The 26,364-nt window shown below is 36.2% G+C and overlaps 1 protein-coding gene across 1 annotated transcript in view; it reads right to left on the bottom strand.

The window, feature by feature from the left end:
* LOC138695761 (uncharacterized) overlaps window positions 1-26,364 on the bottom strand; it is a 223,861-nt gene that overhangs the window by 168,698 nt on the left and 28,799 nt on the right. The window contains exons 5-11 of the mRNA XM_069819941.1: window positions 24,876-25,163; window positions 22,203-22,617; window positions 13,588-13,807; window positions 10,429-10,648; window positions 8,405-8,665; window positions 2,606-2,848; window positions 1,124-1,256 (exon numbers count right to left, since the gene is read on the bottom strand). Coding sequence (XP_069676042.1) covers window positions 1,124-1,256; window positions 2,606-2,848; window positions 8,405-8,665; window positions 10,429-10,648; window positions 13,588-13,807; window positions 22,203-22,617; window positions 24,876-25,163 — 1,780 coding nt within the window. The remainder of the gene's footprint in view (window positions 1-1,123; window positions 1,257-2,605; window positions 2,849-8,404; window positions 8,666-10,428; window positions 10,649-13,587; window positions 13,808-22,202; window positions 22,618-24,875; window positions 25,164-26,364) is intronic.

Below are 26,364 nucleotides of genomic sequence, written 5' to 3' on the forward strand. Positions count from 1 at the left end.
TTCAGTACTCAATTGTAGTATTAAAATACAGACAAATTGAATGTCCGGGGTATCATACATAACATTATGCTTAATTATAATGTATGATTGCGAATTTAGGAATTTAAGTTAAATATAGTAAACATAACCTATAATTTCCATATGAATGGCAAGGCATTGGAGATCACTAAATTTAGTCAGAAAGGGGCAACTGGTACAGTAAACATAACCTATAATTTCAACATATCTAAATATTCGTGCGGTGCAACTGAAAATTATTGAATCGTGCATAAATGAATGTACCGTACAAGAATTTCGCAATATTTAATCGAAATAAAGGCAGGTATTACACATACGAACAACGTAATTTTCACAGCAAAAATAATATTACACCTTAACTCGCAAGGAATTATGTCTGAAGTGTCTCATAATCATTGTTTTAAATTTTATTAATGGAATTACACTACATTTTAGAGAAACATATGTTACTGTTTATGCATTCCAACTAATTTATATGGTTGAAACGCCGCCCTTCGTGATTGGGTTAAGTGAGTTACATGGTCTGCCTTACGGCCTGTATTAGATCACGATGGCTGTGGCACAGTCTATTGTTCCTAGTACTCACAGCGCTCCAAGCAGCTAGCAACTATTGCGAGATTTGCAAAAAATCATCCCAAACATCGTGACTGTATATAGTAGACTGTGATTCTATTACAAGTTCATTCATACAGAGCGCACTGTACAAACAGCCGCTACAGTAAGTAGTTGTGTGTGCAGACAAACACAGAGCTGTGTGTGTGATGCAGCGTAACCTATAACCAATACTTTTTTCAGCCCTAATAATCAGTAACTAATCAAATATGGGTAAAATATAAGAATAAGGATGTTTTAATGTAACTGGTAATGCCTAATTTTCACCATTTGCTGGAAGAAATGGAAAAAAACAAATCATCATGTACATTAAAACATGGTAACAGGAAATGAAACTGTGTTCTTTGCAAACAAACAACATTCATGTTTCCTTTTAGAAGTCATTTCTTGAAAAAAAAAAAGCTGACATCTTTTCACCTGCTTTCCTCTATGAAATTTGTATTGACAAATTAACTCCAGTGATAGCCGACAATTACGAAATAGAACTTCCTACCTTGCTCTGGCTTCTCCCCAACATTGTTCCGTGGCGACTGTGTTTTGCTGACAGGAGGTGTTTGCTTCTTGGCATCAGGAATTTTTGGGGAGCCAGTCTTTCGTGTAGGACGGGCTGGTATAACTGGTGGTACCTAAATTGTTAAAGGGAAGAACAATGTTAAAAGAAAAATATTGTTAAAATGTCTCAAAATATGAAGGGTTCACTGCAGATATTTTTCATGAGTAAAACTGGTATTGCTTAAATATTTCTACAAGCCCATACCACATAAAATAGCATGTTACACTTAAATAGTGCTAATTTTTTATACATGAATGTCATTAAAGATCTCCGTTAAAATTATGTGCCACACAGTATACTGAGATCTAGATTCAACTGAAAACAAAGTTGGGTTGTACTTGAATTTCACAACAACAACAACAACATTCATACTTGTACTGGGTGTTCATTTCAAAATGTGTCATGACATCACTGTTGATGAGTCAGTGATTTGAAGTGAGTTTCAGCTTTTGTGTCAGAGAAGTTGTCTTTTAATCAAGGCGTTCTTCAATCTGAACTTGAGAACGTGTACGGTATAACTTGAATGTCGTAGCAACAGATGGCAGTCTGTACGGTCTGTGTGCTACCATAACCTCTTTCGAACTGTGTTTTGCGCCGGCAAGTCGTACGCAGGGTATTTGTTATCATCGGTTGCGTACGGCAACATTCCACAATACAAATCAAATGCTCCGTGTCCATGTTGACCGCCGAAGTTAATGTCAACAAATACGTTAGTAATCGTCTTAACCCTCTCGCCATATCCCGACAGTAAGAAAAAAACTCATCTCAGTACATGTTTCGAAACAGTTCACATTCCTACCACTACCGGCGTTACCGTACGTATCAGTAAGTACTCTTCTGAATGAACGCCATACTTGCTAGGCAACTTCTCTGGCACATAAGTAATACACTTCTGCAGAAGTGTAGGAAGATTGAATTCTGTAGGCTCATCGGCTAGCCACATGATGGCATACAGCGAGCCATGACACACATTTGATCTGAACACCCAGTATAAGAATTTTATCATTTTATATAGCATAGTGTATTGTTAGAAATGATAACTGAATGTGTTAGATGTTTGACATATTGCATTTTCAAACACAATACTGTATACCCTGTACATAAAAAGGTTTGCCCTTCAGTAAAAACGAAAACAGCATTATCTGTATCTTCAGTTATCTATGTGCATTATTTGTCCGATGATTAGTCTGGATAATCAAGAGTAAAATTACAAAAACTAATTTGCACCACTCTTTACTTACACGATGTATAAGTGGTTTTATGTTTTTTTCGATATATGTATTTATGTTACTTGTACTTATATCCGATTTCTGTTAACTGTCAGTTACTTAACTGCTCTTAGAAATTTAACTGCACTGGTAACTTACTTCGAAAATGCCAAACATCTACTACAATTTTAAGCAAGAAGAAAAATGATCTTACTAGTTTCTCTGACCGTTCTCCAGATGGCAATCTTGCCACTGTTGCATCAGGTGAGTCTTCTGGAGGAGGAGGTTGAGTGATCCAGTTATATTCCCGTTTCTCAACAGGAAGGCCCCATCGTTCATACTCTAAGGATTGTGTACGTAAGGTTTCATAACAATCCAAACAAACTACTGCAAAGTCTCCATTCTCCAACAATAAACTACTTTCGGGTTGGCGATGATATTTTAAAAATGGGAAGTCCTGTAAATAAGTGCAAACAGTTTACTCTCACGAACTGTTTCAAATAATGCCACAACTCATCTAAAAGTAAAATGTATTCGTAATGGTTTACCCCAAAAAAAGGACCTTTTAACACTAAGAATATATCTATATCATCATCACTACGACCAGGGATTCGGACCATCATCTGTTCTGGTGAAATTAGATCTGGTGTCCATTTCTGAAATGGTTTCACGCTTGCACGCACGCATATACAGATATATGTCTATCCGTCCATTGGTTTGTTTCTTTATTTATTTATTTATTCGTTTATTTATATATTTATTTATAATTTTATCAACTGACATACTTCACATGACATACTAAAAGTTAATTTTATTGGAAGAAATCTATGTAACAGTGTCACAAATTTCACAATATAATTACTCTTAATACAGTTCACTTAACTGATGTGTACACCACACAAAATATATACTGTTCTCCAACCAGGAGATCAACTGAGAAAGGAATGTGCTTACTATTGCGACATGTATTGGAGCAAAGTAGATAGATAATATTATCGTTATAACGTCCGTTTAAAAACCATGCGCTCTCCTGCATTTGTTATTTCCTGTATGGAGAGATTAAACGACCAGGAGATTAACAGTGATTTAATTTTGTATCTAGGGTAGTATAAACATGTGTGTATCAATGTTATTGTTTGTGCTGTGACAGCGAGCCAATAGAGATATGAGTACCCACGTGTGTGACCTTATGATATCTTATGACATCAACATTCATTCACAGCATTACTCCCTTTCGTCTCAGCCGGCAGAGACTTTCTCGTGGTTGGAGCACAGTAATGATGTTTAAATACTCAATATACAAGGTGTTTACATGAAAACTTTAGAACTTCAGATGTAAATAACAAATTATTGAGGGACCATATCTGGATGCGGTTTTCTGTATGTTAATCAGAAACTGTCCAAGTTTATATGGGAATTTTGTTGAATTGTTGAAACGAGTTTTTTGGTTGCAGGTGTGAATTTTGGTACAATCTGACAGTGAAGGAGTGTGGACACCTCAGGAAATGCCCCAATGTGTATCCTGATTTATCGAGACACGATCAGATACACAGGTGCAACATCACATCCAGACCCAATATGGAAGAGAACTGCCATCACGGCCAACAATCCGGGAGTGCCACCGAAAATTTAAAGAGACTGGGAGTGTGCTCTGGCAAAAGGGCAGTGGGCGGCAAAGCACAAGTGTGGAGAACATTTTATGTGTTCAAGGTGCATTTGTCCCTGAAGGAATCTTTCCTCGGCGTCAATTCTAGCCAGCATGTCGACGATTATCTGGCTGAAGAGCTTGCACTAGCTGAACTTTGTATGCGTACAGCCTCAGATTGCTGTAAAGGACTTTGTGGACAGTCCAACGTGGCAAGTTCAATTCCCTGGCGGCACTGCGAATGAACTTACTGATTGTGTCTCGATAAACCAGGATACATACTGTGCCATCTCCTGAGGTGTCTACACCTCCTTCACTGTCAGATTTCACCAAAATTCACACCTGCAATCAAAAAACGCACTTTGGCAATCCAACAAAATTCTCATAAAAACTTTGACAGTTTCTGTTTAACATGCAGAAAATCGCATCCAAATATCGTGTCTCAATAATTTATTTACATCTGAAGTTCTAAAGGTTTCACGTGGATACCCTGTAGTATCCTGAATTTATCAGTACCTGGTATTAACTACGATGACAGGAATTTTCAGATTCTGAAACTCAATGCATAATATATTATTGAACAGCAGCAGTTCATTTTACTATATCAAAATCAGACATAATTTTCATTTCAAGTGACTTTTGTGGCATTCCATTAATTTCGTTAGATGTTAATGAGACAGCTTTATTTTTACCTGTTGCAGAGAGATACATTAAGAATTAAGTCAATATTATAAACTGCAGCACAAATTCTAGTACAATTTTACAACAATATTTCTATAGAATGTCTGAAAAGAAAATTTATGTGGATATCATGGATTTGTCCTTTCTATATCACTATAAAAATTGGGTTGCAGAATTTAAGAGAGGAAGAATGGAGATCAAAGAACAACACTGTGTTGAAAGGCCTATTTCTGGGACCACTCTAAAAATATCAATGCCATGTACCACATGATTTTGGAGGACTGACGAATTTGTCTTAAATACTTATCCCCGAACTTGTCTTTCACACAATGATTTAAGTATGGGAAAATTATACAATACTTTGCCACATTAAGACAGAAGTTGTAGATCTGAACCTCATGTATTGACACCTGAACAGGCTCAATACAGAGTAGGTATTGTCATCAGCTTATCGCTAATCCCATGGACGATAGATTTATCAGGAGAATTGTCACATGTGATGAAAAATGTTATCGCAAGCCTGACACCTCAAAACAGTGACTTGATCCCTGTCAGTCCGCCAAACAATCAAACCTGGTTCGACCCCAAAGTAATGTTGTGTGTCTGATGGAATTTTGAAGATGTAACTCACGAACATGCAATCTATATGTATCTTTATTCTCAACAGCTAGAACAAGTTCATGAAGTTCCGGTATTATTAAGTGAAATAGAGTTCTCCGGTAACAGAACAATGTGAGATCCCATACCACTTGAACCACAACGGAAAAAATCCAAGAACTGGGAGGAATCGAACTGCTAATAGCCCTGAGATTACTTCTTGCGTGGAAGAAATTTCCAAAACTTGGAAGCTACTGAAATAGATATCACAGAATGTTTTGCATCAAAAACCAGAAACTGGTACTGTCACAGGATAACAAACCCCTTTGAAAGGTGGCTCAAGACAACAGAACGTAATAGAATTTACTTTGAAGATTGGATTCATTTCTTGTCACAATACGCTACAACAAACCCGACACTACTTATGAGGCGTCCACACCTGTGGAGTAATGGTCAGCGCGTCTGGCTGCGAAACCAGGTGGCCCGGGTTCGAATCCCGGTTGTGGCAAGTTACCTGGTTGAGGTTTTTTCCGGGGTTTTCCCTCAACCCAATACGAGCAAATGCTGGGTAACTTTCGGTGCTGGACCCCGAACTCACTTCACCGGCATTGTCACCTTCATATCATTCAGACGCTAAATAACCTAGATGTTGATACAGCGTCGTAAAATAACCCAATAAAAAAACTTATGAGGCAGTATCTTTAATTGCTTTGTTGACGAAATTCTAAATTAAATACTGCATTAACCTATCTTAAATAAAAACAGTTTCCACAGAAACTTATAATTAGGGCTAGGATTTTGATGACCTATAAATCATGAAAAAATGTCCTAAAAACAATGCATTTACGAACTAAAAATCTTTCAAAAATGTCCTTAAAATGCCCTAAAAATTGATCTTACATAATTGGCTTAGTAGGAATATTAATATTTAGACTAGTAATTAAATTAAATTCTAGTACCAACATTTAATAATATATTTATTGCAGCCAAATGGCCATTTAGATTGCATTTAATTTACTCTTGTTTTTGCGTACTCGCTTATTGATTCTGTTCTTTTGGCGCATAGTTCAATATGACAGCGTTCACATTTCTTGCCACACAATACACACACGCATGAGTCACTCGGTCGTGGTATGTTCTTGTCTTGCAGATAAGGTGATGGAATCCGTGGCCTGCCAGTCTTATGCCTGAGTTCAAAGTTTTCCTTCGTCCATTCTCGGTCTATAATGGCTCCTATTGGGCTGGCTTCTCTTTTCTCTCTTAGTGTCGACAATAGTCGTTCCGAAGCGTTCGTCTTGGGCAGCATCATGTTTGTCCTTAGGTCTTCAGTAAGGAAGGTCTCCCTTGCGAGTAAATATACAAATCTCGAGCGTGTGTACTTGGAGACTCCCATCGCCTTCTTTAAGTAGGTTGCCTTTACTCCTTCTAGTGTTTCTAGGTTACCCATTGTTAGATGCTCTCCAATTATTTCAATGCCATATGTTAGTATTGGCAATATTTTGGTTTTAAACAGTGCCATTGCTGTTTCTGGGGTCAGAGATTTGATATTTTTTACGTCATGCATCACTCTTATTGCTTGTGTGGCTCTTTCTGTTATGTGTTATGTACCAACATTTAAGTTTATTTAATTTTACATAATTTTTCTAAGTAGTACACTTTAATTAATTATTTTACCTGATGTAATTCCATATAGTCCACCACAAGGCCACTCTTATCGGAACTAGCAGGTGTAGAGGAGTCTATATTGAAGGGGTGGTTGGCTGATCCATTACTTGGGGTGTACTACGTTAAAATGACAATATTTGTATAGAAAAACGATTAAAATATTATACAAAATAATGGGTAATAATTAAACAATATGTAGAGAAAATATCAAAGGAAATAAATAAAATTTTACATTAACATTTATGGCCAAAATTAAAAGAAAATACCCCAAAAATGGCTGATTAAAACAAAAAATGCTCTTATGAGTTGTACGAGGTAAAAAATGCAAAAAAAAATGTCCTAACAAATATGTTTTAAAACACTCAGTTTGTCACATAACATATAAATACTGAAGCAGCAATATTTCTGGCTTACTAGAAAAAAGATGCAATTTCAGCAAAATCCTAGCCCTACTTATACTAAACGGCAGTCAAGTAATCTTTGAACTATTGCTGGAAATATTTTTTTATACCCTATAAAATAATGTTCATACTTTGTCGGCCAGGCTGCAAAAGAGTATCTGTCGGATACAGGGGGGAGAGACATTAATCCTTCCCATTGAAGGCTTTAAGGAACCAACCTGGACAAATACCCAATGTCCCATCCCTACCTTCCCGTGGTGCAGCTGTTAGTAAGCATAATTTTACAAGCTGAACTAAAGGGAGGGGCTACTCATCAATTAGCACTGGTCAGCTTGATGAGTTATCAACTGAATTTGGTATAATTTTCCTCTATCCAATACCTAATTCACTCTTTACCCTTTCCTATCCATTCCTCTGACTGAACTCTTACTTTCTTCGACCCCGACGGCATTAGAGCATTCGAGGCCTAGGGGTTCATTTCCCTTTCCTTCCTCCTCTTTCTACTTTTCTGTTCCTAGTGCTGACCTGCTATGGCACTAAAATCGTCCTCCAGTGGCTTAAGGAGGGAAAGCTGGTGATCAACAAGATCTCCCAGCTAGGTCCAATGGACCCGTCGACCAACAGCAGGTGTGGTCCTCCAGACATTCTGGGAGTTGTGTGTGAATGAAGTAGCCACCAAAACTTTAAAATATGGTGTTCACTTAAATCGGCTACAACTTGCCATTTTGTCCCCTAACTGCCCATTGTGCAGCTCAAACCAAGAAATGGATTCGGAACACCTCAAAATCTGTGCTTCAGTGGCTGGCCATGATAATATCTTTGAAAAATATTGGAGTGCAAGAGGTCAAATGACTTTATTGTCAAACGCCTGGGATTAGAAAACAACAACAACAACTACTTTGTCGGCCAAGTAAAATGTATTTAAAATAATTCCCCTTAAATCCTTCTTTCCTACATACCTATTTATAAGCAATAATCAAACTCAACTATGGTATGGAATTACATACAAAAACAAAGTTGTTACCTTGACAGGAAGTGCACGAACACGTATCCGGTAAGTTGTAATACCACACACATAGCAACAGTAGTCGTGTGTGTTATATTTCCGTTTATCTGCTGGCGTCCCAGCTCCACTGCCTTGCAGCTGCTCGTAATGACGCCACTGAGCGAGCAAAGAATGGTAGCAGAACGTGCAGACCAAGGCCGAGCCATCTTCGCGTAGCTGCTCTGCATTGGGGGGTGACACATGTCGCAACAATGCGGGGAAAAAAGGTGCATTCCGGCCCTGGAGAAAATAAAATAGAAACAAACCTTATAAGCATTGCACAACATTTAATAAAACAAAAATTTATATCACAATTTCAACACAGTCCATGACATGATTCAAGGATTTTGGTTTCCTAAATGTGTAAGCTGTAATACCACAATACAATATTTCATACATGTGAGTAAAAATTTTGTATTTCACTTCTGGTAGTGTGGAAGAGAAGGCCTCATCGCCTTACCAGAATAAACAAATAAATAAAAATATTATTTATGTGCTATCAAATTAAATCAATCTATACAATGAAATGAAAGTGTAAAACAGAACATAACAGTTGTGGACATTCATAAGAGACTAATAACATATCTGCTTTTACGTACAACAGGAATTCATACATTTCGCAATTATTTTTTTTTTAATAATTAAATACAGGTTATCCACACTACTCATAAAACCTTCACTAAGCTCCATCTTCCTTTCTCCCTCTGGGACCTCAGATATATCAGAACTGATTTAGTTTAGTTATTTGTAACTAGTTTAACTTAAAACGGTTTTATACAACAACACGTGAAAACTCCCTGAAAACCCATATTGGATTCAAGCAATCGGCAGAAAAAACTTCGTACAACACAAGAGAAAGAGCACAATTTGCGTGTTAATTAACGAAGTCCTTACAATTCCAATCAATTGAGAACCACATACTTTTACTGGAACCAATCAGCAAATCTTAATGTTACCCACACAATGAATGGCTCGCTATTAAGTACCAAACAAAAAGCAGATGCAGGAGTATACCAACAACTGTCCTCCAATACATAGCCTTACGAACATACGCAAATATTTTTGACGGAGAAATTACAGCAAAATATTTTCTGCAAGCCAAATATTAAAAAACAACTTGTCTTATTAACAGATTCCGTAGCCTCAATCGAAGCCATTCTAAGTAGGCCTAAACATCATAAATACATGACAATCAATCATCAAGCTCCTTACAACACTACAACACTGCTACACTGGATTCCTGTCCAATGGTATATAGACTTGCCAAATACTAAGCAAACCCCACAGAAATCAACAGCTAGATACACCAAAAGTTAAAAACAAAGACCATCTCCTACAGTTTCAAAAACTAGACAGAAAAAAGCAGCAAAGCTAAGATATGTGTATCCAATGCCCACCCACTTCACTTGCGTGATTCGGATTAAAGCTAAGATATACTATATACATTGTTGACACTTATATATCACTGATTAAATTTCCAACTTCTTTACATGCTAATATTTAGTATTTACCTTGCTTGACTAGTTTCGAAGCCTTGTGCTTCCTTGTCCGAAACCTAGTGTGAGATCCCGCCCTATCTTCTGGTTTATTGTTGTGTGGGGTGTGTTCACTTCGAAACTAGCCAAGTAAGGTAAATCTTAAATATTAACACGGTAAAGAAGTTGGAAATTTAATCAGTAAGACATACTAGGTCTCTATTCGAAAAAATGGCGCAAATGAATCAAAACTCATCAGCATTGGGAGTGGAGGGACAACCAAATCCCTCGTTTTCAATCATATATGAGTGTCCACAAACTGCTCCAAAAATATGGCAGAGGTTCTTCATATAAACATAATGAAAAAAGTTAATATAAATACATATCCAAAATCGTAAGGTATAGGATTAGAAGCAATACAGTACATAGTGAAACACCCCTTTTCAATTGAATTCTTTTTCTGATGAACATGTATAGTTCGTGTAGCATTTTTCAGACATTCTTATGCACTGTATACATATATCTTACCTGTGGCCTCCCATAGAGAACGCGAGCTAACGTCAAGTCAGAATGAAGTCCACAAAGGAAACAGTAGATAGAACTGCCTGTTGCAGAGCGTTCAGGTACTGCAGCAAGTCCCACATTTGGTGGAGTTATCGATCTCGCTATTCCTGGCTGTGCTGCATCTCCATTCCAACAGGATATTGCTACAGAAGAACCACCAACACTCGGACTCGGAACATCATACCTAATAACAACACAAACCTCTTAGAAATCTTGCAATCACTAGGTGCTGGGGAAACAAGATTTACTAGTTCATAGTTTAGCAATGAGCTAACAATGAGCAATTATTCATTATATAATTATAATTAATACAATGATGAGAAAGTAAATGTACCATAGGGAAATGTTTTTTCCCATCATCATCATTATTTTCACCCAGCATAAATTCAACATGAATTTGCTAAGATCGTAACTGGAGTCATTTAGCTAATAATGTAGCCACACATAGCCTGAATATCAAACGTAACTGTTCATTCTTGTGTTTTTGGCTTTTGGGAAGGAGAAAGAGGGGTGAATAAAAGAACGAACTGAAATGTATAGTCCGGGTCAGCTTACTTCATACCACAAGGGTGAAACCTAACCATTTTTCCCCCACTACTACATATTGCTAGTGGATTGTGGTGATTTTCTAGTTTGCAGGTTGAATTTTCTTTTGCCAACTTCGTTTTGAATTGCGATACTAACAAATACTACAAATGGTAGTGATTTTGTAATTGGTATGTTGGCAGCTGAGGCAATTATCGACAATATTTGTCGGTAATGGAGTTCCATGAAATTAAAACTGTACTAGATTTCTGAGCCTGTTACTGGAAGCTAGTGAAATTTGAACATACTAATAATAATTAATATCAGTATTAATATTAATACATAATAGTTATTTTATGTGTTGCGTTGTGGTTATAATTCAAGACTATAGGTCAGGTAAGTTTTCGGAGTTGGTACTAATGATTTCACGTGGTCAAACAAAATACATTTTTAGGTTAGGTCTCGTGAATCAATTGTTTAGTCAAACCAATGAATTTCATATTGTCAGACAAAATACTTGACATGTTGATCCCTTTTCCATATAGTTTGCCTATGAAAATATGTTACAAATTATTGAATTATTTAGAATAACGTTCCAACATAAAGTACGGTAAGTAAATACGTCATTTAGTATGTAGGATCGTGTGATATCTGGTAACAGTTGGCAACACTGACAAGACAGCAATATTTGCTGTTTAGGAACTGTTCTTATGTGACCCTCACTATAGTTGGTTTTCAAGGCCTCCAGACAGGTCAAGGAAGAACTTCCTGAAATTCTACTAGTCTGACAGAGTTGAAATTTCATTTCTGAAAGGGCCACATATAGGATAGAATTCTTCACCCATCATCAGCCGATAAGTGAGAACAATAACTAGCAGAGCTGAATTGAATTCTGTGACGGAATAGAAATGATTATCCATAAATTCTCAGTAACAGTTCATTTACAAGTTGCATACTTCCAGATTTACTTCCTTTTTGAGAAAACCACGTTAAGACTTATTTTCCCCTTAGAAATCTAGGTGTAAGTGGCAAATTTAGAACTACTCAATCACCTACATTTGTGTAATAAAATGTAGTATCCGTTGCTTATTAGTTCATTTTGGTGGATTTCTAAAATGTTTCACGGAAGGGAACACCTCAAAATCTGTGCTTCAGTGGCTGACCATAATAATATCTTTGAAAAATACTGGAGTGCAAGAGGTCAAATTACTTCGTCAAATGCCTGGCATTAGAAAACAACAACATACTTAACCCCTTACCGCATTCTGGGACAGATATGGCACATACCAGTTTTATATTCATATAATCTATACTAATAATAAATCTGTAGCCAAAATTTTTCTGGTAATTTTCGATTTTCCAAAAATAACTGGTGTTAACATGTATAATTAACCATCCTGAAACCGAAAATCGCTGTTTTGAAATTTTTGTTTGTATGTCTGTCTGTCTGTCTGTCTGTCTGTAAGTTTGTTACCTTTTCACATGATAATGGGTGAACTGATTTCGATGAAAATTGGAATATAAATTAAGTTCGTTGTAACTTAGATTTTAGGCTATATGACATTCAAAATACGTTATTTAAAAGGGGGGTTATAAGGGGGCCTGAATTAAATAAATCGAAATATCTCGCTTATTATTGACTTTTGTCAAAAATGTTACATAACAAAAGTTTCTTTAAAAATGATTTCCAATAAGTTTTATTCTTTGAATAATTTTGATAGGGCTGATATTTATAATTTAACTGCCATCTAAGGCCGTGTAATGAAATAAAACACAAATGACTTCGTCTATAAGGGGCCTTGGACAACAACAATCGAAAGCTATGAAATATAGCCTACCGAGAATGTTTCTGTGTTTGTATGAATATCAAAAGCTAAATTAACCGATTTATATAATTAATTATTATTTCACCATTGGAAAGTGTAGTTTCTCTAAATGGACATAATGCTATAATGTTATTACAGTAACTTCTGAGTGAATCGAGAACAGGTACGATTAAAATAGCTTCTTATGCACAGAAAACTTGATAGGCTATTCTGAATATTCGTTTCCTGTATTTCTTAAAATAATGTTTATGTACACATTAAATCTAAATGATGTCAATCTTCATTAAACTATGGTTGCATGTAATAACAATTAAGAAACATGTTAAAGGAATTGTCACTGCACCAAACGAGTGGTATCTGGACCAAAATGATCGCATTTTAATTATTTAAATACAATTTAAATTAAGTAACATATTAAACGATTTATCCTTCTATCAAGCACGAATGTTCCCTGGATCAATTATGTAATTACTAATGGGTGCAGCGGAGCGCACGGGTATGGCTAGTTTATAAATATAAGCATATAATATTTCAAATTCAGCCAATGACTCTAGTCAAGTGCCACTGCATTGAATAAAAAAAAAAAATTTCAAATTGCATACTGGGACAGATATGGCACACGGTCAAGAATTGGATTTAACCATATGTGACATCAGTTGAGAAAGAAAGAACTACTTAAGTTATTTGAATATTAAACCGGGGTGTCCCATGCGGTACGGGGTTAATAGAGAATATCACATTATGAACAGTTACTCTGATGTCTATTTATTACCTTCTGCGCTCTAGAGGAACTCGTTCAGCTTCAAGGCTATCCCATTGCTGGGCAAGGTGACTAACACACCGCGAACATGCTAAGACACGTCCATGGGAATCCATACACGCATTTTCTGATGTACAGGCAATGTTGCGTAAGCAGGGAAAGTGCATTGCATGGGAATTCATTCCTTCTGGACTTGTTGATAGCCATTTCATGTGTGCTCTTGAGAAAAGACCTGCAAAACAACAAAATTAAAACCAAGTTTACTGCAAAGCAAGATATAAATTGACATAAATTCACGAGTTACTATGTTAAAATATTAATTTAGTTCGAATAAACATAGACCAATCATTTTACAGTGCCATTTTTATGCTACAGAACAGTCTACAAGCATGATAATGGAGACATCTCATTCCCAGAAAACATGTGACGTATCGGCATATTCAACACTGGAAGTCAAAGAGACTCAGATTTCTGCACTCCTGCGCTTCTTTCTTAAGTTTAGTGCACTGAAGCAATGTTCTTTGTCATTGACGATCCTGCTATCTTGCACAGTGGACATTCTTCTGTGTTGTAAATTTCAATCTTGCAAGTATGTGATGCAAGGCAATCACATCCTGTGTTCAACCTGAAAATAGCTATGGCTTCCTTTCTGGGTTTTAGGTCTTGAGAAATTATTTCATCACATTTTCTCACAACTGAAGTTTTATGTTGTTTGCTATGTTATTTCATGTCATTAAAATTACATAGATTTATAATTTGTAAGAAATAATAAGTACACAGGATGAAAACACGAGATCACATTAAATTTACGACTAGTGTCACTAGAACCAGGTTTCTAACTGAATTTCCAATTAAAGTGAAAACATACCATCGTCCCTTTTCTACAAGCCAACTGATGTTCTGATGCAACAAGCAAAGAGGTTACAATCAATCTTCTTAATGTATCCAGCTGTTTGCTGACAACATAAAGTCCACTGTAGTCTATTCAGTTGTTGTTTTTCACGAGAAATGAGGGGTATTTTGATCGGTGTTCATTATAGATGCCTGTTGCTAGTAGCCAGAGTTGGGGTGTAGTCAATATATACTGCAGGGCTGTGTCTTCTGCAACTGGTACTGATGATTTTAATTTACTTCTTTTGTGGTTATGGATGGACAGTGTAGAAGAATGTGTTCCAGATCTTCATCATGATTATTACACCACAGACAAGTAGGATTATCAGAAATGTGAAATCGGTGTAGGTACAATTGAGTGACAATGTGACCTGTTCTGGTTCTTGTTAAAAATGTTTGAACATGTCTGGGCAAGTTTTTGTACATTTCCAGGTCATTTTGGTTTCTTTTGTACAGACTGTAAAATTTTTCCTTTGTCAGAAGAGAGCCAATTGTTGATCCATAGGTTTGTAAAATGAGACTTCACTGAAGCAAAAGCACTTGAAGAGGTCTTGGTAAGCAAAGAGGTTACAGTGACATCCACGATGTCAAGATTTACTTTTCTTTAAATCAAGAGATATTTGCTATCACAGCAAAGCAATAGGCCTATCATGGAACTATTTTTCTGACTACTGCTGAAGTAACAAATTTATTAATACAATAGTCTGTTATATCTCTCCTCAGTATAACTTTTTTTGAGTAGTGAATTATATGTTAGTCATCATCCTTGTATACGTCTATTGTACAACACTTTATTTTTTATAGATAAAGATGCCATGATCCGATTAAAAAAACCTTTGCTGACCTGCTGTACTACTGAGTTGCAACCCACAGGTGAAGACCACTGATCTAACAGATGTCCTTCCCTTTGCAAATTCACAAGTGTTTAATAACTTCAACACAGTTACAGAAATGATCATTTCAGTTAAGTAAATAAAAAAAAATTGCAAATCCTCTACTCGTATAATGATTTCCTGTTGGAATGAGAAATAGTGATGAATATGACAGATGACTTCTAAACGGAAGTCTGCTGTATTCTGAATGATCACTAAACAATAATTGAGGGGTTTGCCGGAAGAAAGGCGGATAGACCTCTACGCCTTTCTTCGGGAAAACAGTTTAAAATGTAGTGAATAATTATAGTAGCGAAATTTAGTTTTGATTGTACTGTACATACCTGCAGGACAGGGCTGTGTGCGTGCGCGATTTAGTCAGCCAGTCTACAAGTAGAGCTAGAGTTGCGCGTTACCGCATACTGTACTGTGTGAGTTTTCTCTCGGTAGAGATTAAGCAAATATATAGTTCAATTTAGTGAGTCCAGTTGTTTCCTTTGACTGCTTTTTATGATCATTACTGTCCTTACTTTAAGAGTAAACAAACTTATGAAACTCGTAGATTCAGACGGAAATATTTTATGTTCTATGAAGAGATTTGTTACAATATTCAGATTTTTGGGCTTATTGTTATCAGGATTATACAAAGAATACATTTTATTTATTTATGTTCACACAAAATGGAGATTTTCTTTTTCTGTTATATTCAGAGATTTTGCTTTGCGTACTTAATGTCTACTCAGTATATCTGAAATAATGTAAATTACTTTAGAAGTAGATAATAAATGTCATAAAATGTATCTTTGTTTCAATTCCGTGTGAAATTTAAATCTGAAATCTACATTAAATCCCCTAAGCAAATCATTATATGGATAAAGGGCGTGTAGACCGAAGTTTTATATGGTACAAATATAAGGAAATTTAATAATATAAATTGCCTAAATGCTACAAAACATTTATACATGCTAAGATTTTTAATTTAACGTATAATTTTGTTCACTATCTGTACAACATTTTATTCAAGTGCGTTTTAAAATCTTAGATTGCCTGTATCTCAATTCACCATATTGACGTATACGCCCTTTTTCCGGCAAACCCCTCAATTGATGATTCATCAAATTATTCTTCACTTCTACTTAATTATGTGAAAAAATGTATAATTCAATGTTTACACAAATACATTAATATTGACCTAACATGTGTGTTTTATCATTCAATATTTACACAAATACTGTAAACAACGATCTTCTTATTCTCTAAAATTATTCATATAAAGCGTATGAGGAAAATCTTCCTGCATAGAAAATTTACATCATTGTTCTCATATCTGCATGCACACTAAAACAAATACAAACATATGATCCCCCACTTCAACAAATAGTAAATGTGTCTTTTATCAGTTAGTGAAAGTAAAACAGCGAACAATTATTGTTGGTTTACTTCCAAAAAATATTTTTTTTTTTAATCCAATGCCACCAGGTTGTCTTTCGACATTTCTGGTCTTCTCTCCTGGCTGTGGCTTAGTTGTAACCCACTTCTGAGGTTGGGGCGCCTGGAAGGCGGAGTTACATTACCCCGATGATGTGATAGGATGATTATGATAATGTGGTGCCAGGAGAGGTCTTAAATCTAAACTTAACCTAAATTCCAGACCATGGACGAACACAGGAATAATCCCCTTTAAGGAAAAATTCCTGTGCTCTAACCGGGAATCGAACCTGGGACCTCATGAACTATAGCCAGAAGCTCTGACCACTAGACCATGAGGCTGGTCCTTCCAAAAAATATTCAAATGTCTTTTCGTTGCCTCCAGGAAAGATAAGATCATGATCGTAACGGTGGCGACAAAGTGCAACACAATTATTAATGCAAGGAACATGTTATATTGCCTATTGGAACACTTACAATGATTTTTTCTGAAGAGTATAATTCTCTTCACAATTGATGTCGTAAATAACACACTGTTAATGAATGCTATTGTGTAAATGTAGATGGAACCTCTTCAGACGATTTTACAGTCCTCTTGGATGAATACTATTCTGTATAGAAAGCAAGCACTTAGATATTAAAGTATTTATGTCCACGAAAAAGAAAGTGTGTAAGAGTATATTTTCTCAAAATAAGGAGTTCTGACCAATCTCTTGAATTCGAAGTGTAAACTTGTGCAATTTAAGGTCTCCCCCCACCCACTCCATTTCTGTAATAGCTAGGGTTATGGTAAGTTTAAAAAAGAATCATTTAGATATCTTTATTTGAAAAGTTTTCAACTGAAGGTAATGTGATACACAAAACCAGAGCTAGTTTCGAGTAAAACAACCATTTTTGTGCTTTTGTTTTCAAATGATGACTCATTAATTTTTGTATAGTTTTCTATGAAAATTGACATGGACGAAGTTTACATTTATCAAACCAGAACCATGAAGGGAGCAGTACCCATGACCTTTTGTCCAATGAGATTTCACTTGGACTCGCATATATGGGGTGTATCACAAATACGGCTATATGTTTGATTGCATGTGTGATGACAGTACTGTCACAGTCTAGTATATACAGTCACGAAGCTCAATATGTACTAAATATGCATCCATAGATAGTTGCTAACCACTAGGATCGCTACTATCGCCTCATTACAGACAATGCGAAATAGTACCTGCACAGTCTATTGTTTCTAGTACTTACTTACTGGCTTTTAAGGAATCTGGAGGTTCATTGCCGCCCTCACATAAGCCCGCCATTGGTCCCTATCCTGACAAAGATTAATCCAGTCTCTATCATCATACCCCACCTCCCTCAAATCCATTTTAATATTATCTTCCCATCTACCTCTCGGCCTCCCTAAAGGTCTTTTTCCCTCCGGCCTCTCAACTAACACTCTACACACATTTCTGGATTCGCCCATACGTGCTACATGCCCTGCCCATCTCAAACGTCTGGATTTAATGTTCCTAATTATGTCAGGTGAAGAATACAATGCGTGCAGTTCTGTGTTGTGTAACTTTCTCCATTCTCCTGTAACTTCATCCCTCTTAGCCCCAAATATTTTCCTAAGCACCTTATTCTCAAACACCCTTAATGTATGTTCCTCTCTCAAAGTGAGAGTCCAAGTTTCACAACCATACAGAACAACCGGTAATATAACTGTTTTATAAATTCTAACTTTCAGATTTTTTGACAGCAGACTGGATGATAAAAACTTCTCAACCGAATAATAACACGCATTTCCCATATTTATTCTGTTTCATTTATATTTGTTACTGTTGCTCCAAGATATCTGAACTTCTCCATCTCTTTAAAAGATAAATTTCCAATTTTTATATTTCCATTTAGTACAATATTCTGGTCACGAGACATAATCATATACTTTGTCTTTTCGGGATTTACTTCCAAACCTATTTCTTTACTTGCTTCCAGTAAAATTCCCGTGTTTTCCCTAATCGTTTGAGGATTTTCTCCTAACATATTCACGTCATCCATATAGACAAGCAGCTGATGTAACCCGTTCAATTCCAAACCCTCCCTGTTATCCTGGACTTTCCTAATGGCATACTCTAGAGCGAAGTTAAAAAGTAAAGGTGATAGTGCATCTCCCTGCTTTAGCCCGCAGTGAATTGGAAACGCATATGACAGAAACTGATCTATACGAACTATTGTTTCTAGTACCCTCACAAACTAAAGCTTCGTGACTGTATATATTAGACTGTGGTATTATCGTTGCAGGAAATATGACATTACTGTTGGAAAGGCAATTCTTCAAATAACAACAATACCGCAGCACAACAATGCTGAGCTCAGTGCTAAACAACAAATTACAGTTGCAGCATGGACAACAACGTACAGTAATGATCGTGAGGTCACAAGACTGGCGAGATGTGATTTTAACGTAGCATTGCAGTCGTCGACTGTGGGTTAAGTGGAGACGGGAAGTATCCAGAAAGGAGAAACTCCTGTAAGGCCTCGCAGTAGCACGGATGCAACAACAACGGGAAGGATTGTGGAAGCGTTCGATGCTAGCCCACAAAAATCGACCTGCCAAACTGCACGTGAGCTGGTATCAGACATGCCAGTGTGTTTCGTGAGAAGTGCTCTCCCTTCAAACCAATTCGTGTCCATTAACTTAACAAGGATCCTGATAGGTGGATGGAATTGTGTGAATTTGTTGTTAGGGAATGTGCCAACGACTAACATAGGTTAAGAAAATGGCACTTTTCTGATGAAGCTGTGAATGGACACGTTAATCGACACAATTGTTATTATTATGCTAGAGAGACTCCTCAAATTCTGTGGCCGGGATGAAAAAGGTCTTAAGTCAATTTTTTGTGAAAATGAGGTTTTTATACATTCTGAGAGCGGAATCAATTCTCTACAATCTGGTAAAACGGCTAAAGTCAAATAAGACTCCTGACTGGATTTATAGAGCGTTACCAAATGTCCTAAGTACTTTTTGAATCGAGCACACACAGAATAAAGGACTTAAGAATATTTAATACTTTATTCCTTACAAACATCACATGTTTACTTTCCATGCTTCCCTATTAAAAAGGTCTAACTTGTATTTTAGCCATTTTATCACATACTGATGCCCTTTCCTTTTAAAACTTTAAGCACCAGGTAAACAATCCTATATTGTTTAAGACCCATTTTGCATTCCTAATAATTTACATTTCTCATTTATTTTGACATGAAAAAGGTCTTATGTTTAAATAGTCCCTTCTACTCAGCTTGGCTTGTAGTCTTTAAAGGGCTTAAGTGCGGCTATTTTTGGAAATAATCAAGGAAATTGTTAAATGAGCAACATTACCTATTTTAGAAGAAATGTAAACAAATAATATCCAAGAAAAACCTCTCAAGTAAAAGAACTCTATAATTGACACCAATTTCAATCTTTCTACTGCTTTCCTGAAAAGTATAAAATTTTTACTAAAGACCTTTTTCCCCCGGCCACAGAATTAATGAAGAGACACATTTAAGATGCGAAAAACTTAGTCACAGTTTGGGCTATGATTGGATGGGAAGGATTGTTAGGAATGTGAATCTTGGATGAGACTGTTAATGCTGATCAGTATTGTGATATCCTTAATAAAACTGCTGTGCCAGTGACGTAAAGCGGGTGGGAAGAAGGGGACCAACAGAATGGCCAGCCACGTTCCCTTGATCTCAGAGCCTGCGACTATTGGTTGTGTTGTGGGGTTATTTGAAGGAGAAGGTTTATGTCCGGAAATCACAAGACGCTGACATGCTGAAAATAGCAATTCAGGAAGAAATTCATGCTATTCTAATGGACATGTATCATAAATCAATTACTGACTTCTCAAACCGTTGTCAAATATGTTTGTATGTGAATGGTGAACAGCTTGAGGCAATAAAGTGACTTGTTTAATTTGAAGAATTGCCTTTCCAACAGTAATGTCATATTTCCTGTAACAACAATACTGTCATCATACAATGCAATCAAACGCATAGCCGTATTTCTGATACACCCTGTATGAATCCAAGTCTCCAGCATAGTATCCTCGTGAATCTATAATTTGAACTGACCAGCCTCATGGTCTAGTGGTCAGAGCTTCTGGCTATAGTTCATGAGGTCCCGGGTTCGATTCCCGGTTAGAGCACAGGAATTTTTCCTTAAAGGGGATTATTCCTGTGTTCGTCCATGGTCTGGAATTTAGGTTAAGTTTAGATTTAAGACCTCTCCTGGCACCACATTATCATAATCATCCTATCACTTCATCGGGATAATGTAACTCCGCCTTCCAGGCGCCCCAACCTCAGAAGTGGGTTACAATTAAGCCACGGCCAGGAGAGAAGACCAGAAATGTCGAAAAGACCACCTGGTGGCATTGGATAAAAAAAAAAAAATAAATAATAATTTGAATTGGTAATGGAAATTACGGGAAAACGGCTGACCGCATTTTAATAAATGACCCCTCATTTTGAAGCTTGGAACTCAAAGTTTTTCAGAAAAATAGTAGTTTTCAGTGAAATGTCAATTTTTCAATATAATTTTCCTATTTTCCAAAATCCATCTGTCGTCAGTTTTGAGAACTAGCTAATTGCATTTCAGAATAAAACAAAACACACACTACAGTAAACAATATTACACGAAGGCCATGATCTGCAAGAATGCTGACATATTTAGAGCTCAAATTAAATTGGTTATTAAAAAATTAACTTACTAAAAATAATTTACAGGTTCGATTCTGTGGTGTGTCATTTTCTGGGTACAGCTGTGTATTGGATATTAAAAACTACAAAACTTGAGATGGTTTGATGACATTATTACCATTAGAAATGAAATATTATTGTAGTTAATGCCATGATGTGACTTTTTTCATTAATTATACGTCATATTAATGCTATATTGATGATATGAAAGTGAAACGTTTTGGGGTTATATAAGTAGACGTAGAGAATAACTTAAATTAGATTTTGATTTGTATATTTTACTGAGTGGCGGCTATATACTGTATAGTATATGTTACTGAAAGCTATAAAACTTACGTAAGATAATAATATTATTAAAAATTAAATATTTTTATAGTTATTAATCAAGTGGGGTTGGGTCTTTTTCATATATTTAATGGTGGTGTGGTGTAGATATTTATATGCGTGATTCTCTTCAGTATTGGCTCGAGAGAGAGTATCTTTCATTATTATGGAAGCTAATAACTTTCAGAATGTCTGGTATTCTTCATTGAAAATAAATCTGAAAAATGTTTATTTGAACGTCTAATGAACTTAGTTTGCAACATTTGCTGCACAAACCACTAGTACTGTTATAAAGAGATGTGACTACTTTTTTACCAAAAATTCTAAGCTGTTAACATGTCTCTCAAAAAATACACAGATACCTTCAACAAATCTTACCTGCACAAATGTAGCAACGATAATTCTGCTGGCTGCCACCACCTGAGTTGCTAGATGTCTGCCCGCTACCGTTTTGCTCCAACATAATTGGTCCAGGAGACACAGACGTTATATTCCCCACACTGCTGCTACGTACTGATCCTGCGTCTCCTGTACCTCCAATGGAAAACTTCCGCTTTGCTGTTATGGGAGGAGCTCCACCAGCACTTGAATTTTTATTGCTGCCCCCTAATTCGTAAGGCCTGAAACGTATGTCACTACCACTTGCACTAGCTGGCGACTTCACAGTAGCGGGACGAGGGGAGAGACCTTGTCTCCGAGCTGCATCGCCGTCGTCTCCGTGATGGTTGTAACTCCCACCTCCACTGAATACTTGATGTTTCTGAGGTATCGTCTTGAAGCAGATTGAACAAACCTTCAACAAACAGATACAATTATGAGTAGGGGTAGATGTTGATGATCAATAAAATCCTCTTAAAATAATGGGAAAATGACATAAAATTAAAAGAAAATGACATTTAAATAGTACTCGCACCACAACTTTTTGAAAATTTGTCACCTAGTTTCAATGACTCCCTGCAAATCTCAGAGAGAGGAGGCAACTTCCTGGAATTTGGCTAAGATAAAAAATGAAGGTTTTAAGGGAAAACTATAGATTATAATGAGAGTTTACAATTTAAAAGAAAACTTACAAATTAAACCAAACCCTTTAACTCTATTAAATATAGAATATAATCTAAATTTAACAGAAGAAATACTGAAATCAGAAGTAAATACTGAAATACTGAAACAATTCTCTTTAGAGACGATTAATATTAGGTACCCTCCACAAAACTGGCTTCATTTATACACTGACGGATCCTTGATCTCCAGAGAACAAGGTGCCGGTGCAGGTGTTACGTGCTGTCTCTTCTCACTTTATAGATCTCTTGGGTATGGAACAACAAGTTTTCATGGAGAAATCATTGCAATAAGGGAAAGTCTCAGGAATCTTCTATGCCACATCAATAAATTTAGGAATGCAGTTATATTGTCAGACTCCAAAGCAGCTATTCTATCAATAGTCTCTAAACACACACCTTCATCTCAAACAGCAGAAATAACTAAAATGCTCTCTCAATTAATATCACTCAATAAAAGAATTGTATTCCAATGGATACCATCCCATTGTGGAATCCTGGGAAACGAGAATGCGGATGCTTTAGCAAAGAAGGGCAGCACTGCTACTTACAGACCTGTTACTAAATCTACGTATTACTCTGTGAAGAGATTTATTAAATCTACATACTTAGACTTCAACAAACAAAATTTGATAACACAATCTCAAGGGAAAAAATGGAACTCTCTGCATAAAAATCTACAGTTGATTCCCGATTTACCACGTAAATCGTCTGTAGCTGCATTTAGATTGGCAACAGGCCATGATTGTTTGGCCTAACACCTGCATAGAATTGGAATATATGTCCCCTAACTGCCCATTGTGCAACTCAAACCAAGAAATGGATTCGGAACACCTCAAAATCTGTGCTTCAGTGGCTGACCATGATAATATCTTTGAAAAATATTGGAGTGCAAGAGGTCAAATGACTTCACTGTCAAATGCCTGGCATTAGAAAACAACAACAACAATCTGTTTCAATCAGGGGTGGTCCATGTCAGTGCCCTCATTCTCCGCCTCCTCCTCCTCCTTCCACTCTTCACTTTTGTTACCAGACCGTCGAGATGAGGGACAAAAACAAATTGTGGGCGAACCATGCATTCTTGCAATCTTTGTGTTAAAAATACTGTCTACTACAGTACATCCCTTTCGAACCATATTGGGGACACAATGTCCTATTGTCCAGGAAACAGTGAAAGTTTAAGATTTAACAGGCCTATCTCATCTCTGAGCACCAACTTCATGCAACTTTTCCTCAGTTACGTCACGTCATTTTGGTTTCCTAACTAAACTCAAGTTCTTCATTAATTCGTAAATTGTAATTCTGTCACTAAATGAAGAATTCGGTAATATTTCATAGAAGTTTCTGCAACACTTTTCTATGCTGATTACTTCATTATGTTTCAAAAAAAACAATGTGTTGTTAATTGTAATGCTACCCTTAAAGGAAGACTCCACTGAAAATCATGAAAATTTTTCCAAATTTTTTTACCTATTTCACTTCAAAATTTATATTTCCATACCCCAAAAGGATTCAGCTCAATTCTGATTACAAATACTCGTATGTTTACACTTTTTAAATTAAGGCTGGAAGGAGGCGTGGAATTTAAAGAGCTGTCAAAATTGTTTTTCATCGAAGAATTCTTTTTTAAAATTTCTGATTACAAATCTAGTAACTTTTTGTTGGCTCCCTGAAGTTACTAGATGAATGTAGCGGAGGAGAATATTAATTTACATAAATATTCATTTTATTTTCAAATCTATTTTTCTGTGTTCATTTTTGTTGATTCAACACAACTTTCTTATGCCAAATATTAATCAATCTGGATGAAATTTTTACTGCAAGTATTTATGAGGTAGCTGCATGTTTCTATGCATTTATTTTGTGAGAAATGCTGCTAGTTTATTTTATTAATATTTTTCTTAATGCTGCTAGTTTATTTTATACTTGCAACTTGGCTATCAATATTTGCTGGCAATTTTATGATACCCATTGTACTTAAGGTAACTCATACCTGAACATATCCCTGTGCAGAAATAGGAGCAGCTCCTGGAGGTCGTTGTAGTGTGCCAATATTAGGAAAATACGGTTCCTTCTCTGGGTTTGGACAACAGTACAGCAGTCGAATTGATGATGAAGGATATTCAAGAGCACATGTATAGCAGATGAATGTCGAAGTGTCAAGAGCGGGAGCAGGTCTCTTTCTTAGAACATAATTACGTTCTCCGTGAGGTACTCCTTGGGCTGTGTAGTTATTCCACTGCTGCAGCAAGTGACGCTGACAAGCTTTGCATGCCTGGACCTGTAATAAAACATATATCGATATGAAAACAGTAAATCCATGTAATTCATCCCAAACAGTAGACTACAGTATTGAATTATTTTCACCATTACAATACATATTAGTAGAAAACAACAATCGCGAAAAGGAAAATGCTTTCTTTCGCGAAAAAAGTTAATATAATTTGCAACCGGGAAAAAAAAATCCAAATGTGAAGACATCCAAGATGGCGAGAAGATGACTTGATTGGCACCCAGCTTCCCTTTAATGTTTTCCATTTCTTGTATTGTATTATCCATAACTTACTAATTATAGCTTTCTTGCAAGTAAAGTGAAGTTTTGCATAAGTATTCAAAATGTTTGAAACAAAAATAGGAAACCCCTACTTAGTTTCAGCCCACATTTAAGGTTAATTATTTTGTCTCCAGAAAAACGTTAAATAGGGGTTCTATTGCACAGAAATTACAATGTTACTGGTTTCTCATGGGCTATGAAACACAAAATGTAGAGATAGTCGAAATTTGGCACCACAGTAATTACCATGGCAACCTAAACCAATAAATTTCAGGAAGTAGTTTCTTCAGCTAAGGTGAGGAGAAATTTAGGACATGTGTTGCTTACATTCAAAAGCTAGCAAGACACATTCCCTGGCAACTGACCTCTTTTTACAGTATGGCTCTGGCATGCTATTTTATTTATAATATTCATAACAAATCAGTAATACATATACAGCTGCCATCTAGTTCACAACAATAGAACCAGTCTCAACAATAGTACACAGGCCTTCGGATTTCAACCAAAGATTAACTCGCGATGTTAAAGCGAGTATAAATAACAGCAAGAAAAAAAAAATCCCACACTCCATACAAAGCACTTCACTAGTCTCTTCCTTAGTTCTTTTTCCAGAGGTCGCGGAAGATACTCCTTTTTCTATTAAAAGGTTCCTTTGAATTGCTATCCTCCTTTTGACTTCCATGAAGCATCTTTGGTCGTATTTCCTTAGGGAGTTGCAGTTAAATATTATTATTATTACAATCACTGCATACAGAGATAAACAACTTACATATCAGACACCACTCCATCTCATGCTACAAGCTTACACTGATTTTCGAATGACCTATATATTATCATTAGAGATCATCGTGCTTAGTAACCTTTTTTTATGATTGGTCATTCGACTGATCGTCTCAAAGTAGTTTTAGTTCCAAATTCGTTAAATAAA

This window comes from Periplaneta americana, chromosome 3 (genome assembly GCF_040183065.1).
Source record: "Periplaneta americana isolate PAMFEO1 chromosome 3, P.americana_PAMFEO1_priV1, whole genome shotgun sequence".
Lineage (NCBI taxonomy): Eukaryota > Metazoa > Arthropoda > Insecta > Blattodea > Blattidae > Periplaneta > Periplaneta americana.